The sequence below is a fragment of the Henckelia pumila genome, chromosome 1, assembly GCF_033568475.1.
Source record: "Henckelia pumila isolate YLH828 chromosome 1, ASM3356847v2, whole genome shotgun sequence".
Taxonomy (NCBI): Eukaryota; Viridiplantae; Streptophyta; class Magnoliopsida; order Lamiales; family Gesneriaceae; genus Henckelia; species Henckelia pumila.
This window is the reverse complement of record NC_133120.1, coordinates 106,566,636-106,582,406: the sequence shown is the minus strand read 5'-3', so window position 1 is coordinate 106,582,406 and position 15,771 is coordinate 106,566,636. Positions and strand designations below refer to the sequence as shown.

The window sequence follows — 15,771 nt, the reverse complement described above, 5'->3', positions numbered from 1 at the left end:
ACATTATATAACATATCAAATATTTACTCTCGAAAAGAAGCTCAAAACAAATTCTGGTAAGATTGGATTTTTTTGGAGTACAAGTCAATCTTGATCAAGATTACAAAGATATAGCAACTATCAGCACTACAGACGAGACTTGAGATGGAATCGAGAAATGTTTATTTAAGCAGAAAAATAAAAAAAAAAAAAAAACTTCTAAATCTATTTAAATAAATTATAAAAAAATACTCCAGTATATGAGAATAATTGATTTCATAGCCTCATCCAATCATTGGGCTAAGGCCTGGTAAGATGGAGCTATGATGGGCGATAAATGATGGAAGTGGCCGGAGGTGCCTTCCTTGCTCAGATTTGTCGAGCTGGACCAGGCTTCGAAGTTAGCGGGAAAAATTGGCAGGCCCACCAGAATGGACTTTACCCATTTCAAAGTTTTCCCAGTAAAAGGTTCGTTTAGATTGAATGATTCGAGTTTGTGAAATGATTTGAAATGCATGGATTTCAATTGACCAAGTTGGAAAATTGATTTGAAATGAAAAGAAAAAAAATTTATACTTGTGTAAAGTTTCAAATACTATATTCTGATTTCGAGCCAAATGCATACAATAGATCTGAGGCGTGGATTTGAAATCAAATTCACTCAAATTAATCTATCCAAATACAACCTATTCTATTTTATTTAATTTGAATTTAATTTGTGAAAAGTGATCCATTAATTGATTTTACTCGGACGTGATGGTGATTCCGTGTGTATAGGCTGCCTATTCTATGGCATTTTCTCACGTAAGACATCGTGGGATGTAAAATAACAATTCCCCCTTCCCATTCTTTACAAGACAATAACTTGTGCTTCTTTCATTCAATGACGAAATTGGGGAGTGGGTATCCATCGGAATCATTTCATAGAATATAATTATATCCATCTTCGGAACACCAATTTATACACATATGATGTATCTTTTTTCTTTTTTTTTTTTATCATTTATTCGCGTGACACACATTATTCCCACGCCTTTTCAATCCCTCACGCTATCTCCATTCCGCAACTTACACCAACATGCAAATTCTTGTCTCGTATGATTACCTAGTTTCCTCCAAAAGTCCTCAAATCTTGCTTACAATCTTCAAATTTCTCTTAAATTTATGCACCAGTGAAACACAAAAGTTAACGATCAACATGCAATGGATCTAGAAAAATAATTAGATTCAGAGATGAAATTCAATTTCAAACCAAAATTTTGTGAAAGAATTAAAGAAACACTCCCAAACAATACCTTAATCGACTCAAATTTCGCCGTTAGTCCTCCATTCCCGACATTTTATGTACCAAACCATCAATTTTATATAAAACTGTTCTGCACAGGAATAAATAATCCCAAAGGATTGGTCCAAAGTGGGGAAAAAATAAAACAAAAATCAAGTTCAAAGACTACATATATAAAATAATAATAACTCACGCAAAAGATTCAAATCTTTATCTAAACAACGTTTTAACTAAGACATGCAAATGGGCGTTAGACAAACAAGCACGGCAAGCAGGTTTGCATACCAATCTGTGTATCTATAAAATGGGCCAGAGACAATAAAAGGTCCACAACAAGAATAACCAAGTCCTAAAAAATCATGACTACTCATTTAGTATCAATATTCTTGTTTGTGATATCATTATTTATTGGTCCAATTGCTAGCACTAAATCTATCATAGATCCTGAATTTTGCTTGGAGGCTAGTGATTACAAGGATGCATTGAGCAAAGGGATCTTGTTCTTCGAAGGCCAACGTTCGGGTAAGTTGCCGTCGAGCCAACGAGTGAAATGGAGGGGAGATTCGGCTCTATCAGATGGAGAAGTTGAAAATGTAAGAGGCCATTTTTTTTATATGCTTCTAAGTAAGATTATTTATTTGGATATATGGCTAATGAGAACATGTTGATCGTATAGGTAAATTTAACCGGAGGATATTATGATGCTGGTGACAATGTGAAGTTCGGATGGCCAATGTCATTCTCCATGAGTTTGTTGAGTTGGGCTGCTTCCGAATATCAGAATGAAATCACTTCAGCAAATCAGCTTCGTTACCTACAAACCGCGATTCGTTGGGGAACAAATTTCTTGCTCAGAGCTCACACATCGTCCACCACACTCTACACTCAGGTCACTAATATTGTTTTCTTGATTTTTCAATGTAACATATATATGAAAAACTTATACTTTTTATTGTCACAATGTTTTTTTAAAAAAATAATGAATAGGTAGGGGATGGGAACAACGATCATCAGTGTTGGGAGCGGCCAGAGGATATGGACACGGCGCGAACACTGTATAAAATCAGCACTTCTTCACCTGGAACTGAGGCGGCTGCCGATGCTGCCGCCGCCTTTGCTGCCGCTTCCATTGTTTTCAAGGGGGCTTCTCCAGATTACTCCGCACGACTTCTACGCCACTCGAAATTGGTGACTATATATATGTTGTTTAATTTCATGTAGTGTGATATTAGTTAGTGTTGGTAGTATTGATTAAAGTTATTAAACTACGTACTGTCGATCGGTTTCAGTTGTTTCAGTTTGCAGACAAGTACAGAGGATCTTATCAGGCTTCTTGCCCCTTCTACTGTTCATACTCTGGCTATCAGGTAATAATACCGTGAATATGCCCATACTATTATAATATATATATATGCACCATGTTTCGAGCCAACCTCGAGTTCTTGTTACCATGCATATATGCACCCATGCTGTATTATTGTAAGGGTGATGGATAAATGATCATGCACAAGGGCTAAGATTTTTATTTTTATTTTGTGCGTGGGTGCTTATAAAAAGGATGAATTGCTGTGGGCAGCTGCTTGGCTATATAAAGCAAGTGGAGACGACACATATCTAAATTACGTAACGAGTAATGAGGGATGGAGCCAGGCCGTTTCTGAGTTCAGTTGGGATAACAAGTTCGCTGGGGCTCAAACTTTACTAGCCAAGGCAAGTATATATATATATACACACAGTATCACCAAACCCCAATTTACTTGGCTCATGATCGTTATTTATGTCCATTCATGCTACGTCGACTTTTTGCATGCGAAAGAATATATAACAGGAAAAAAGATCAAAATTGCAAAACGAACAAGGGAAATGTTATGTGTACATGGAGGTTACACGTTGGGTTACACACTATACATGAAATTACAAAAGAATCCCTCCACTTTATTTGAAAAAACTCTTTTCAAAATACATTTATGTAATTTCAAATGCTACGTGTAACCCAACGTGTAACCCTTCGTGTACATGTAGCATCACCCAACAAACAATTACCGCATAACTACTAAAATGACAATTTTTTCACATTAATGAAAAACAATATTAATGGGAGAGAATTTGTTTGTTTTATTTCAGGAGTTCTTAGCAGGAAAGTCGAACCTGGCAAAATACAAGGATGGAGCAGATTCATTCGTGTGTGCGTTGATGCCTGGAAGCAGCTCTGTTCAGATCAAGACAACTCCTGGTTAGTTACACAATCATATAATCATATATATTAAATTAATTAATTAATTATATGATATATCCACAATTAAGGTATACTATACCCATCAAGTAGGGTCTGAATACTACCTAAACACGAAATTTCTTACTGGTCAAAAATGGCATTCAAACACATGCCCCATGCTTTGCATATTTTAAAACAAAATACACACATACTCAAATACGAACTGCCCACTATTAATACCAATTACCAGGTGGCCCACTTGGCTCAGTATATATTAAGTTAATATATATATATATATATATATAATTAATATAATATATGAAGTTGTAATTAATTCTAAGCCATGAATTGTTACTAAAAATAAATATAGGAATTGGGGTAATATATATATGCAGGTGGACTTCTATATACGAGAGACAGCAGTAACCTACAATACGTGACGAGCGGTTCAATGATACTTCTCGCCTATTCCAACATCTTGAGCGCAGCTCGTGTTGAGGGAGTCCAATGTGGATCTGTTCATTTTTCTACTTCTCAAATCAAAGCCTTTGCAAAATCACAGGTTTATTAATTTATTTATTTATTGATAGATACACGTTTTATGGAAGTATTTTTATTTTTATTTTTATTTTTATTTTTTGAAAGAGAGTAATTTTATTTTTATTTTACCACCACGTACACAAATTAATTATTTCCATATATATAGAGTAGTGAGAGTACTATTTTAGAACGGATTAATGGGTTAGTACGTAAAACTTAAACATGGCATTCAATTAATTATGCTAGGTAATTAGAATTTTCTCGGGGTGTAGCGAAATTCAAGCATAAATAAATGCTTTTTATCCTAGATTCTAGTTTGGCATTTTCTTCAAGTTATTATTAATTACTACGAAATTAGCTTCATCTTAGTTTCCACGGTGCTCTCCAACTTTGGTTGACAATAGTGATTAAGCAACTCCTTATTAATTAATTAAGTTTTGACTTTATTAACGCACACACACACACACAAATTATGAATGTATGTAGATGCAGTATATATTCAAGATCTTTGAGTGACATAATCAATTTGAAAATAGGCAAGTTGAATAGGTAATACTTAAAATTTTGTATTCCTAATTTGTCCCTTCTAATTTTGAACATGTATTTTAATAAATTTAAGAGTATTATAGTCCAAGCCTTTACTTTTTTTTTTAAAAAAGATCATATGAACCCAAAAATTAATTTTTATTCTTCTGAAATTAGCACTTCATTCAAACGCTAATAATAATCAGTTCAGCTCAAAAAAAAAAAATTAATTCAATACCTCAAAAGCCCCTATTATTTATTTATTTAGAGAATTTTTTATTATTTTGCAATTTTGGTTAGCTATGTTTTCGAACTTTTGTTTAAGTTTTCTATCTTTAATTTTTTTTTTACTTTAGTTTATGTATCTTTAATTTTTTTGGTGATTTAGGTTCTTTATTTTGTAATTTTAGTCATTTTGCATGCAAGTGTTTACGAGAGCTAGGCACTTGTCATAGCAACATTATGTCATCGTCGTGTTAGCATCACATTGAGACGTGAAAAAAAAAAAAGAAATAATTTTTTTAAATAAAAATTAAAAATAGATGAATAAAACTGAATTTGAGCAAACATATAAAAGATCTAAATTGCAAAAAAGTACAAGCAAATTAAAATATCACATTTATAATTTTCCCTTTATTTTACACTCAAATAGAGTGTTGAAATTACACAAGTAAAGCTCATAATTTTCGATGTGGTTTTTGGTTTCACAGGTGGACTACATTCTTGGAAATAACCCCAAGAAGATGTCATACATGGTTGGATTTGGTAACAAATTCCCCACACAGTTACACCACAGAGGTGCATCCATTCCCTCTATCCATACCCATCCTACCAAAGTGAGCTGCAACCAGGGGTATTCAGATTACTTTTATTCTTCAAACCCAAATCCCAACACACATGTTGGCGCCATAGTGGGAGGGCCGAATTCGAACGACGAGTTCACAGATTCGAGATCGGACTACTCACATTTAGAGCCCACCACATACATGAATGCAGCTTTTGTGGGATCTGTGGCTGCTTTAGTTGGTGGCCAAACTAATCAACATAGGTGCTTGAAATTTACATGAAAATATATTGAACCAAATTAAAGATGTGGTCCATGGTTCAAATGCGAGCTAGCTAGCTAAGTCACTGGGTGCATGTAAATTTACAATTATATACATAGAAATAAGGGTTTGTACGTGTGTATTGGAATTTTAGTGATTGGTATGATATTATATATTAGCTATATATGAAAGTAACTTGTGTGTTGGAATAAAAATGTGGACAGCTATAGCTTAGTTTTAAATTAAAAGGTGAGATTTTTAAATATATATTTTATATTTATGATTGATTTTATAAGTTTATTTAATTGTTTCACGCGTGGGTCGTACGTCCCATTTGTTAAAAAAATTAAGTCAAACTAAAGATGTGACAAAATGGCAATTAATTCATAACTTTGAAATAATGATGTGACTATTTCAATAATTAATTATATATTATATGTAGGTTATTTTTGAACGTTTATTTATGGGAATTGTTTAGATAAATAATTTAGATGCATCGGTATATACAAAACAAGAAAGAATGTTACCCATAATATTTTCCACCATACCAATTCATTTTCATGAATTAAAACAGAAGTGCATCATACACCACATGTACGATGGATAAAACAATGGATAAGATCGAAGTATTTTTTCGGAAGCAAAATATTGTTTAAACTTTTATAATAACAGTAACATTGTTCGCATGTTCTTTATTCTGGAAATTTTATCAGCTACATGATGATCTTGCCGGAAACTGTGGAGAAGATGCATGAGAATCAGCCAGTTCTGAAACAAAATCATCAAAATCTTCTAAACCCGAAAAGAATTCACCGTTCAGTATCAAATCCTCGGACATGTCGAAATCATCAGCATCGTGATTTATGTCTGCCGTGACTATTTTTCCCTCTCGTTTAATTCTTGGATGAAAATCAACGTCGGTTGAAGAATAATGTTTAAGAGACGTTTTTGTGGAATTCGAGCTGCTTGGTTCCTCGTCTTTTTCTTGCTTAACAAGACTAGGCATGTTTGGTGCTTTCGAAGATGGGAATTTTTGCCGGATTGTACCGGATAAGGAGTTCCTCCGGGTAGGCTGGCTGTGGCTGTGCTCTGCAGTGTAGGTTATGACAAACATTCCAGGATCTGTGCAGCTTTGCTCCACTTGTTTCCGAGCCAAACAGCCCTTTGAGCTGCTACACCTATAATAGCTCCTGTTCACACATATAAACTAGGTTAGAGTATGTAGATTTAGGTAGTGTTTGCAACCTCTAAAAATAAGTGATTATGGAGATTTTCTTCACAAAGAAGAAAATCTCCATAATCACTTATTTTTAAAGGTTGCAAACACTACCTTAGTCCTTTGCATGAGGTAAATTAAATAACCAAGATGGTGATCTAAGGTTAATTACCATTATTTTATGCATATTGGAAGTAGAAAAATTCAAGAAATCGACCTTTACATTTCGAAATAAACAATTACGCAGCAATTTTTTAGTGAGGTAGTCGAGATGAATGAATCATTTACACATTTAGGTAGTGTTTGGGAGAGCTTTTAGGAAGCACTTCTCAACTTATTCTTAACAAAAAATTTAACAAAATTTCAAAATTTTGTTAAGGAAAAACCGAGAAATGCTTCCTAAAAACTCTCCTAAACAATATCTTATGCATCCACAACTTGAAATAGATCGATTAATTTTGCACTTAATTATCATGCAAGAAATATATATTAATTCAGACCTTGGATATGGTGAACCCTTTATAGGTTTTTGGCCATACTTGCGCCAAGCCCACTTATCAGAAGCAATATCATCTGCAGAAACTTGAATCACCACTCGTTTATGCTGATTCTTCCTACATAAAGTAGATGAAAATAATTTTCAAAAATCTAATAAAAACCAACCTTTTGTGTATATATATAGAAAATTAAACTTGCAAAGTATTATATATTAATTCTACAAACCTTCTTTTGTATTTTGGCGTAGAAACAGCTTTGCAAACGCTGTCAGACTCAGCACAAATGTTATTCCCTGATAATCGATCAGACTCATGACTCCTCTTATAATCCTCGATCACACCAGTTAATTTCTGGTCATGATTTTCTTGAAACTCAAAAGGACTCTGTGCAGGAACATGGTTATAAAATGGCATGTAAAGTTCCTCTAACCCATTCCTCGAACCCATCTGATCCCTATCGAAAATTTCAGGAAAGCTAGCGAAAAACTCATGATCTATCGACTGATATCCACCCGAATTGAAGTCGAAAAACAAATTGTCGCCATAATCACGATCACATGTATCCATATCCTCAATCTTGGTCGACAAATCGCCACTCGATCCTCTGACTATTGCTTGCAAACTCCAGTCTTCCATATCAGCAGATTGAGGCATATATGAAACACGACTCTTGAATAAACTAAAATTTATAAAGCTCGATAACAGCCGTTTTCTTGACCGTTCTCCAGCGTGAGGAACGAATATTTTAAAGGGAAATGAATCACATCACCGACGTATACATACACACCGTAAAAGATTGGATTTTTTTTTGTTGTTTTTCCATAATATTTCTCGCGTTGAGTTTTCGCGTTAATGTCAAAGGGCCGATCCCAAGTGGGAAAACCAAAAGTGTCACACGCTTTCACCGATATATGCTATATGAATCGCTGTTGTGTTCTCACTTGTTGACGAGGAATAATAATATATATAAAAGAAACGAAACTTGGACTGAAAGGGTAGTGATGTTGAAAAAAAAGGTGATATTTGATCGTTTATATAATATATATTTTTTTGATGATGTCATGCACACGATTGGATTACTCAATTTTTAAAATTATCTCATCGAGTACTGTATTTGAACTGTTGCACTCAATTATTTGTATCAAGAAATATTTAATTTTTTTTAATTGACTTTGAATTAATCAAAAGATATATATTTAGCATTTAATTATTAACACTCTTTTTTTTATTAGGTAACCTAGCTCTTAGGCAAGTCCATAGAAGAAATTAATCTACTAATTTTGCTAGGGTTTTTATAGGGTGGGTGCGTCTATTTGTACTTTTTATGTATGTAATAATTAAGTATACACGACTCAGGAGAATAACACATCAAATTTGTTGTAATTATAAAACGAATGTTATAATATTAATGTAAAGTTTAAATTTTTGTTTTATATTTAATATGAATTTATCTAAATCTTCTTTGAGTTAAATATTATATTTTCTTATGTATGGAATTTTTAGGAGTATGTTAACTCAAATAATGACATAGATATGCGGCTATACATGCCGAATGGCCTGACCAGAAAATGCCAAACCTGTCAGAATAGATATTTCAAAAGGTTTTAGATTTTGATCTTTTATTTGTGTAGCTTTATATAAGGAGATAGACATGGTTCTATTTCTAATAATTATATTTTGATATCAGCTGGGCGAATTAACAATTAAATAATATTACCATTTTACCTACATGTTACTATAGCATTTCTTGTCTCTTCTTCTTTGACTTGTGTAACCGAACAGGTCAATTAACTGACATATAATATTTATTACCAGATAGCCATTACTGCAATCGTATCTTAAGTTTTGGTGGCATTGATCGAGGTTAAACTTACTATTTTTTACTAATAAATAACTACATATAAAAACTAGGTTTAAAATTAATTAATTAATTATTCGCTATTTATAAACAAATTCCCCCAAAATATGTCATGAGTTACGTTCCTTTTTTTTAAAAAAAAAACGAAGATATATCTTGTTTTTGTAGAGATATATAGCAGCAACCCTATATCCAACATAATTATTTCATTTCTAGTGAGCGAGTCTATTTTTTTGGGTGATTTTACATCTCTCATTTTAAAATGGGATGTTACATATCTCATTGATTTACCAGAAAAACGTGAACGAAATTAGATTGTAATATATTTTCAAGTTCAACGCACCAATTACGGTGGCGGACTTAGGGGACAGGCAAGTGGATATGTAGATGCATTAACGTGAACTTTAGGGATTGTAGAATATAATTGACTACTTTTTTGGACCACGCACAACTCTATTTTCCATGCCATATTTTATTTCCTTTATCATGCATATACACTCCATTATTAATTCTCCCTATTCGTATTTATTTATTTACAAGCAATGCTATATGTACAACCAATTTTGTACAACAAATCTTACAACACAATGCAAAAATTAAATATATCAAAATCTCACGATAAATTGAATACAAAATCTCGCGATAAAATAATAAATATCACGATATAATTGTTGTAAATATCGTTGTACACGATATTTGTTGTACCTTTAGCATTATCCATTTATTTATATTAGTATCTCAATTACGAATTCTGGATTTAATTTATTTTAAGGAAAATAATTTTTTATGCTCTTATATATGTTTTTCGTTCTGATGTGGCTATCTATGTTATTAAATTTTAATTTTATTCAACTAACTTTATTTATTTTTGAAATTTTTGCTTTTTTCCTACTTCATGACGCTGATGTGGAACTAATGCAATGCTGATGTGAGATGGTGTATAATGCCACGTTGACGCTTCCAATGAAAAATGACTAAAATTGACGAATAAAAATTAAAGGAATAAAACTGAAACTTGATAACATAGAGGACCAATATCACAAAATTACCAAATTATAAGATAAAAAATACAGTTTTTCCTAACTTTTAATAATATATAGTATGACATAAAAATAAATCATTTTATGAAACGATTTAAGGGAGAAAAGAAAATGACTATCACCTTTACATGCATATTCACCTTCCCTTATTCCATCAATTAGGGATATAATTGAGTCGGGTTGGGCAAAACTTTTGAATACTTGAGCTTGATTCATTTATAATTGAGCCGAGCTCGAGTTTTATTTAACAAATATATCATGACTCACGAGCTTATTCAAACTTTTATCAAACCTAAATGGGCTTAATAAATCTTCATGAAAACTAAATTTTATATTATTTTTCTTGTCAAAATTTGTAATTTATTCTAATAAATAAATTTAATAGTTTTTTACATAATTAAAATTGTAAAATCTATGAATCAAACATCAAAAATGTTATTTTTTTCATCGAAGAGCCGACTCATGACCCTAATAACGAATATGTTCACGAGCTAACAGAGTAATCAAGGCTTTTCAAGAGGAATAAAGTACTTGAATAACTACTTAAGTATATTATAAAATTTGAGTTTTGTGCGTTTATCTTAACGAGTCTCATGATTAAACAAGTTCAAACGAACTTTCATTGAATTAAATTTTGAATAACTTACGAGCGGCTTTGTTCATTTACGTCTCTACCACCAATCCACCATCCTTGTTTGAATTTCACGTCGTCCCTTCGGTCGTCGAGCTAGTAACTGCAAATTTGAAGAAAATTTATACCTAGTTTGTATTAATATTATAAATTATATTTACAGATATGAGTTTCAATCTAATGCTTATTGGAAGTCGTCGGGATATACCATGTCTTTTCAGAACATAAACCCAAGACCTTAATTAAGAGTATATTTATTGATTTTGCTTTTATATGGCATCGACTATAATGGTTCTTTTCCATGCCACTTTTGTAAATTTCCCGCTGTGGGGGCAACCAGTTAAAGTGATTTGAAGGGTTAATCAAACAAAAATTCGATATATATATATAACTCCAAATTCCCAAATTGTAGCACATGGCTATATGTGCGTGTATATATCTAATATATATGTATATTATATATATAAAAGTTGTGCCACGGCTCTCATCAAAATTCATGTGAGATTGTATTTGATGAATTTTAATAAATTAGTTCTTCGTGCCCACTTATACACGCATATATAGGATGTAGACAGGCGTAGAATAGGGGATATTGGAGGCCCGCAAACAAATTAAATTAAATTAAATTAAATTAAAAATAAATGGATGAAAGCTGGCTACTGGCGATTTGTTAGACGCGGGGGGATCTCTATTTATTTTCGTGTAAAAAAAAAAAATCCACATCACGTCGGTGGATATAATCAAAATTTTAGGCTGGAATTTAAATGGGTTTCATTGAAACAGTACATAAGTTGATCAATTGTCAAAACAGCTCGTAAGAATAAGAAAATGAAAGATCTACCAATTCAAGACGTTATTTGTCTAACACAAATCGGTCGTCCAATTTTTTCTTTTAGAAAGATATTATTAAATAGACTTGATTGCAATTACTTCTGAAATTAATCAAAGTAAGAGGAGGATAAACACATCCTATACGATGTGACATAGGTACAATAACGTTAACTAGAGCATTATTTGGTTCGTCTACGTACAGTTAATTAAAATTTGTTAGCTAAACTTGGACATATATATTATTACATTCTTCATGATTTCTTCTAATGTCGCGGGTCTGAACCCCGGCCGATAAATTTGTAATGAGAGTATCGAGTGCAACAACTACGTACGACTTGGGAATCCGACTCTATAATCATGTTTTTTTATTGTATTCCTTTGATCTAGCTTAAAGCTGTTGGAAATTGTATTATTGAATGAATTACAATTGAAATGGGCTTGAAAGGGTTTGAATTGATTAACCCAAATTGTTTGTAAAAGTCTTGTCCAAAGTATTACAAAATTCAAAATTTTGGTGAAATAAATTGGAGGGAAATGGGGAAATGGTAGTCCCACATTGGAACAACTCCAATTTGTTGTTCACCTTAATTAGTCCAACATTGGACTATGGGATTGGGCCCCTAGGGCACCGGATGTTTTGTAAAGGGGCAAGACGCTAGTCGATGCAACAAACACACACGCGCACGGCCGGCCGGCTCGGCTCGGCGTGGAGTGGTGTGGTCTTCTGATCCGATTATTCTTTTTGAATAATATTTTATTATTTTATGGAGTAGGCCCGAGCGGTAAAATATTACCGCGCGGGCGCAGCACCGCACATGCAAGACAGTGAGTTCAAAGCGACGTGCGCCCGCGCGGTTAAAAATTACCGCGCGAGCGCGGTACCAAAATGGAGAGGCAGTGTGTTGGCTTAAAGTTGGGCGCTCGCGCGGTAGAAAATTACCGCCCGAGCGCACCTTCTGCAGAATGAACAGTCACGACTCTTTCTGGCATTTTTCTGTCATGGGTTGCATCCTTACGCCTTCAGACGAGTTGTTTCGTGTATAAAACTATATATATGGTGGTTATAACACAGAAAACAGACATAGAAACATCTGATAACATACATTTCAGATTTCTGATTTCTCAAAATCTCTCCCTCACTTTCTAAAAGAAAAGTTAAAGCATATTTTCGTTCGTTGAAGTTCGTGATATTTGCTGTGCTGCTATATCACGATCGAAAGTCGTTGTATCTTAGAGACGATTGTCGCTAACGTTTAGCACTTGGAACGGGCAATTTCGTCTTGCGGATATAGAGTTTCTCTCGCCTCGACTGTGTTCATTATTGTCGCTGTTATTGTTGCTGCTGTTTAAATAAGGTTTTCAGAATTCGGAATACACCCTTCGAACAATCGCAAGACGAAATTCTTTGTATTTCCCGGATTCTGAAGATGTCTACCGTTTCATTCACTCCGCTCGCTTCCGCCCCCGCTCATGGAGAAAAGCCGCCAAAGTTTTCTGGTGCCGACTTCAAACGTTGGCAGCAGAAGATGCTGTTCTATCTGACCACCCTTAATCTATCTAGATTTCTCAAGGAGGATCCCCCCGTCGTCGTTGAAGGCGATTCTGACACACAAAGAAGGACATCAATAGATGCATGGAACCACAACGATTTTCTCTGCAGGAATTATATTCTGAATGGCCTCGACGACACTCTCTATAGTGTCTACTCCTATGTGAAGACGGCCAAGGAATTATGGGATTCTTTGGAAAAGAAGTACAAAACTGAAGATGCCGGCATAAAGAAGTTTGTAGTTGGCAAATTTCTGGACTTCAAGATGGTAGACTCAAAAACTGTAATGAGTCAAGTGCAAGAGATACAAATCATCTTGCATGACTTATTGGCCGAAGGAATGGAAATCAATGAACCATTCCAAGTCGCGTCTATCATTGAGAAATTGCCTCCACTGTGAAAAGACTGCAAAAACTACCTTAAGCATAAACGTAAGGAGTTGAAACTTGAAGATCTTATTGTGAGGCTTCGCATCGAGGAGGACAACAGAAATACCGAGGCCAAGTCACATAAAAAGCTGATGGAAACCGAGGCCAAAGCAAATCTGGCGGAGTCTAGTACGAGTCAAAAGAGGAAGCGCCCCATGATGAAAAGCAAAAGGGGAAAGCGAAGAAATTTCAAGGAAGTTGCTACAACTGTGGCAAACCGAATCATATGGAAAAGGACTGCCGACTTCCAAAGAAAAATAACAAAAATCAGAAACCAAGGCAAGTGAACATGGTTCAAGAAAGGTATGTACCTTTAGCACTTTCTGATATTGATCTTAGTGCTGTTATATGTGAGACCAACATGGTGGATGATCCAAGAGGATGGTGGATCGATACCGGCTCTACGAGTCACGTGTGTGCCGAGAAAGACATGTATTCCACCTATGCCACCGTTGGGGATCGAAAGTTGTTCATGGAAAACTCCGCAACGTCTGAAGTTGTGGGAGTGGGAAATGTGGTGTTGAAGATGACCTCTGGTAAAGAGGTGACGCTCAAAAATGTGCTGCATGTGCCAGACATTCGGAAGAACTTAGTTTCTGGTTCACTCTTGAGCAAGGCTGGATTTAGAATGATATTTGAATCTGATAAATTTGTGTTAACTAAATCTGGTGTATTTGTTGGGAAAGGGTACCAAGATAGTGGTCTCTTTAAGTTAAATGTAATGAATGTTTCCCGCCTTGAGGCGAAGAATAAAGTTATTGGTTCTGCTTACTTGACTGAAAGTAATGATATATGGCATGAACGATTAGGACATGTTAACTTCAACACGTTGCAAAGACTTGCAAATTTAAATGTTATACCCATGTTTAAAAGAAATCCACAAAACAAGTGTGAGATATGTGTTGAAGCGAAAATGGTTAAAGCTCCATTTTATAATGTCACGAGAAGTACTACGCCACTTGAATTAATACATACTGATGTATGTGATTTAAAAATGGTACAAACACGAGGTGGAAATAAGTACTTTATAACATTCATTGATGATTGCACCAGATTTTGTTATGTATATTTATTGAAAAGCAAAGATGAAGCGATCGACGCTTTCAAGAAATATAAAACTGAGATTGAAAATCAACGAAGTTCGAAAATTAAAATGATTCGAAGTGATCGAGGTGGAGAGTATGTGGCTCCTTTTGAAGAATTTTGCTCAACTTCCGGCATCATTCATCAAACGACGGCCCCTTACTCACCTCAATCCAATGGCGTTGCAGAACGCAAAAATCGAACATTAAAGGAAATGATGAACGCGTTGCTAATAAATTCTGGCTTACCTCAAAATATGTGGGGTGAAGCGATTCTCTCAGCAACACACATTCTAAACCGGATTCCAAGCAAAGGAAAAGACGAAACACCATATGAACAGTGGAAAGGTCGTAAACCTTCTTACCAATACCTCAAAGTGTGGGGGTGTTTGGCGAAAGTAGAAGTACCTAAGCCAAAACAAATAAAAATTGGGTCTAAAACGGTTGACTGCATATTTATTGGTTATGCATACAATAGTAGTGCATACCGATTCTTAGTGCATAAGTCAACGAATCCTGATATACATGAAGACATAATTATGGAGTCAAGGAATGCTGTATTCTTTGAAAATATCTTTCGATGTAAAGACAAGAATGAAATAAGTTCGAACAAGCGAACTCATGAAAACACAATTGAAATTCCACAAAACAACGTGGAACCACGACGCAGCAAGCGTGCAAGAGTTGAAAAATCGTTTGGTCCTGATTTTCTAACATACATGTTAGATAATGAACCAAGAACTCTTCAAGAGGCTTTATCAAATCCTGAGGCTCCTTTTTGGAAGGAAGCCATACAAAATGAAATAGATTCCATAATGCATAATCATACATGGGAGTTGGTTGATCTCCCTCCGGGATGTAAACCTTTAGGATCCAAGTGGATTCTTAAAAGGAAATACAAAGAAGATGGATCTATAGATAAATATAAAGCTCGACTTGTGGTTCAAGGTTTTAGACAAAAAGAGCGATATGATTTCTTCGATACCTACTCTCCGGTTTCTAGAATAACATCCATTCGTGTTCTCATAGCTATTGCAGCATTGCATGAT

General features: G+C 34.4%; 4 protein-coding genes across 4 annotated transcripts; 3 read left to right on the top strand and 1 right to left on the bottom strand.

The window, feature by feature from the left end:
- The first annotated feature begins 1,613 nt into the window (after positions 1-1,613).
- Positions 1,614-5,838, top strand: LOC140874967 (endoglucanase 20-like). The gene is made up of 8 exons (XM_073278472.1): positions 1,614-1,857; positions 1,941-2,153; positions 2,252-2,452; positions 2,554-2,631; positions 2,822-2,974; positions 3,389-3,497; positions 3,875-4,041; positions 5,255-5,838. Exons 1-8 carry the CDS (start codon positions 1,624-1,626, stop codon positions 5,609-5,611), a joined length of 1,512 nt encoding a protein of 503 aa, XP_073134573.1. The 5' UTR covers positions 1,614-1,623; the 3' UTR covers positions 5,612-5,838.
- Positions 5,839-6,094: 256 nt separating this feature from the next.
- Positions 6,095-8,138, bottom strand: LOC140874653 (WRKY transcription factor 22-like). The gene is made up of 3 exons (XM_073278008.1): positions 7,530-8,138; positions 7,307-7,420; positions 6,095-6,780 (listed from the first exon to the last, which is right to left on the bottom strand). The coding sequence occupies exons 1-3, from the start codon at positions 7,955-7,957 to the stop codon at positions 6,300-6,302; spliced, it is 1,023 nt and encodes a 340-aa protein (XP_073134109.1). The 5' UTR covers positions 7,958-8,138; the 3' UTR covers positions 6,095-6,299.
- A 4,952-nt stretch (positions 8,139-13,090) lies between these two features.
- On the top strand, positions 13,091-13,612 carry LOC140871633 (uncharacterized). Its single transcript, XM_073274239.1, has one exon. It carries the CDS (start codon positions 13,091-13,093, stop codon positions 13,610-13,612), a length of 522 nt encoding a protein of 173 aa, XP_073130340.1.
- Positions 13,613-13,929: 317 nt separating this feature from the next.
- LOC140871625 (uncharacterized) lies at positions 13,930-14,990 on the top strand. Its single transcript, XM_073274226.1, has 3 exons — positions 13,930-14,265; positions 14,719-14,847; positions 14,886-14,990. Exons 1-3 carry the CDS (start codon positions 13,930-13,932, stop codon positions 14,988-14,990), a joined length of 570 nt encoding a protein of 189 aa, XP_073130327.1.
- The last annotated feature ends 781 nt before the right edge of the window (positions 14,991-15,771 follow it).

What these genes read in the sequence shown, in the direction of transcription:
- LOC140874967 (XM_073278472.1), top strand. Translation starts at nt 1,624, where the DNA reads ATGACTACTCATTTAGTATCAATATTCTTGTTTGTGATATCATTATTT. An exon ending in TCAGATCAAGACAACTCCTG is followed by an intron (nt 3,498 to 3,874) that starts GTTAGTTACACA and finishes ATATATATGCAG; the next exon opens with GTGGACTTCTATATACGAGA. An exon ending in AAGCCTTTGCAAAATCACAG is followed by an intron (nt 4,042 to 5,254) that starts GTTTATTAATTT and finishes TTGGTTTCACAG; the next exon opens with GTGGACTACATTCTTGGAAA.
- LOC140874653 (XM_073278008.1), bottom strand. Translation starts at nt 7,957, where the DNA reads ATGCCTCAATCTGCTGATATGGAAGACTGGAGTTTGCAAGCAATAGTC. An exon ending in ACGCCAAAATACAAAAGAAG is followed by an intron (nt 7,421 to 7,529) that starts GTTTGTAGAATT and finishes TACTTTATGTAG; the next exon opens with GAAGAATCAGCATAAACGAG. An exon ending in AAGGGTTCACCATATCCAAG is followed by an intron (nt 6,781 to 7,306) that starts GTCTGAATTAAT and finishes ATGTGTGAACAG; the next exon opens with GAGCTATTATAGGTGTAGCA.
- LOC140871633 (XM_073274239.1), top strand. Translation starts at nt 13,091, where the DNA reads ATGTCTACCGTTTCATTCACTCCGCTCGCTTCCGCCCCCGCTCATGGA.
- LOC140871625 (XM_073274226.1), top strand. Translation starts at nt 13,930, where the DNA reads ATGGTTCAAGAAAGGTATGTACCTTTAGCACTTTCTGATATTGATCTT. An exon ending in TCTTGAGCAAGGCTGGATTT is followed by an intron (nt 14,266 to 14,718) that starts AGAATGATATTT and finishes TATTTATTGAAA; the next exon opens with AGCAAAGATGAAGCGATCGA. An exon ending in CTCCTTTTGAAGAATTTTGC is followed by an intron (nt 14,848 to 14,885) that starts TCAACTTCCGGC and finishes GACGGCCCCTTA; the next exon opens with CTCACCTCAATCCAATGGCG.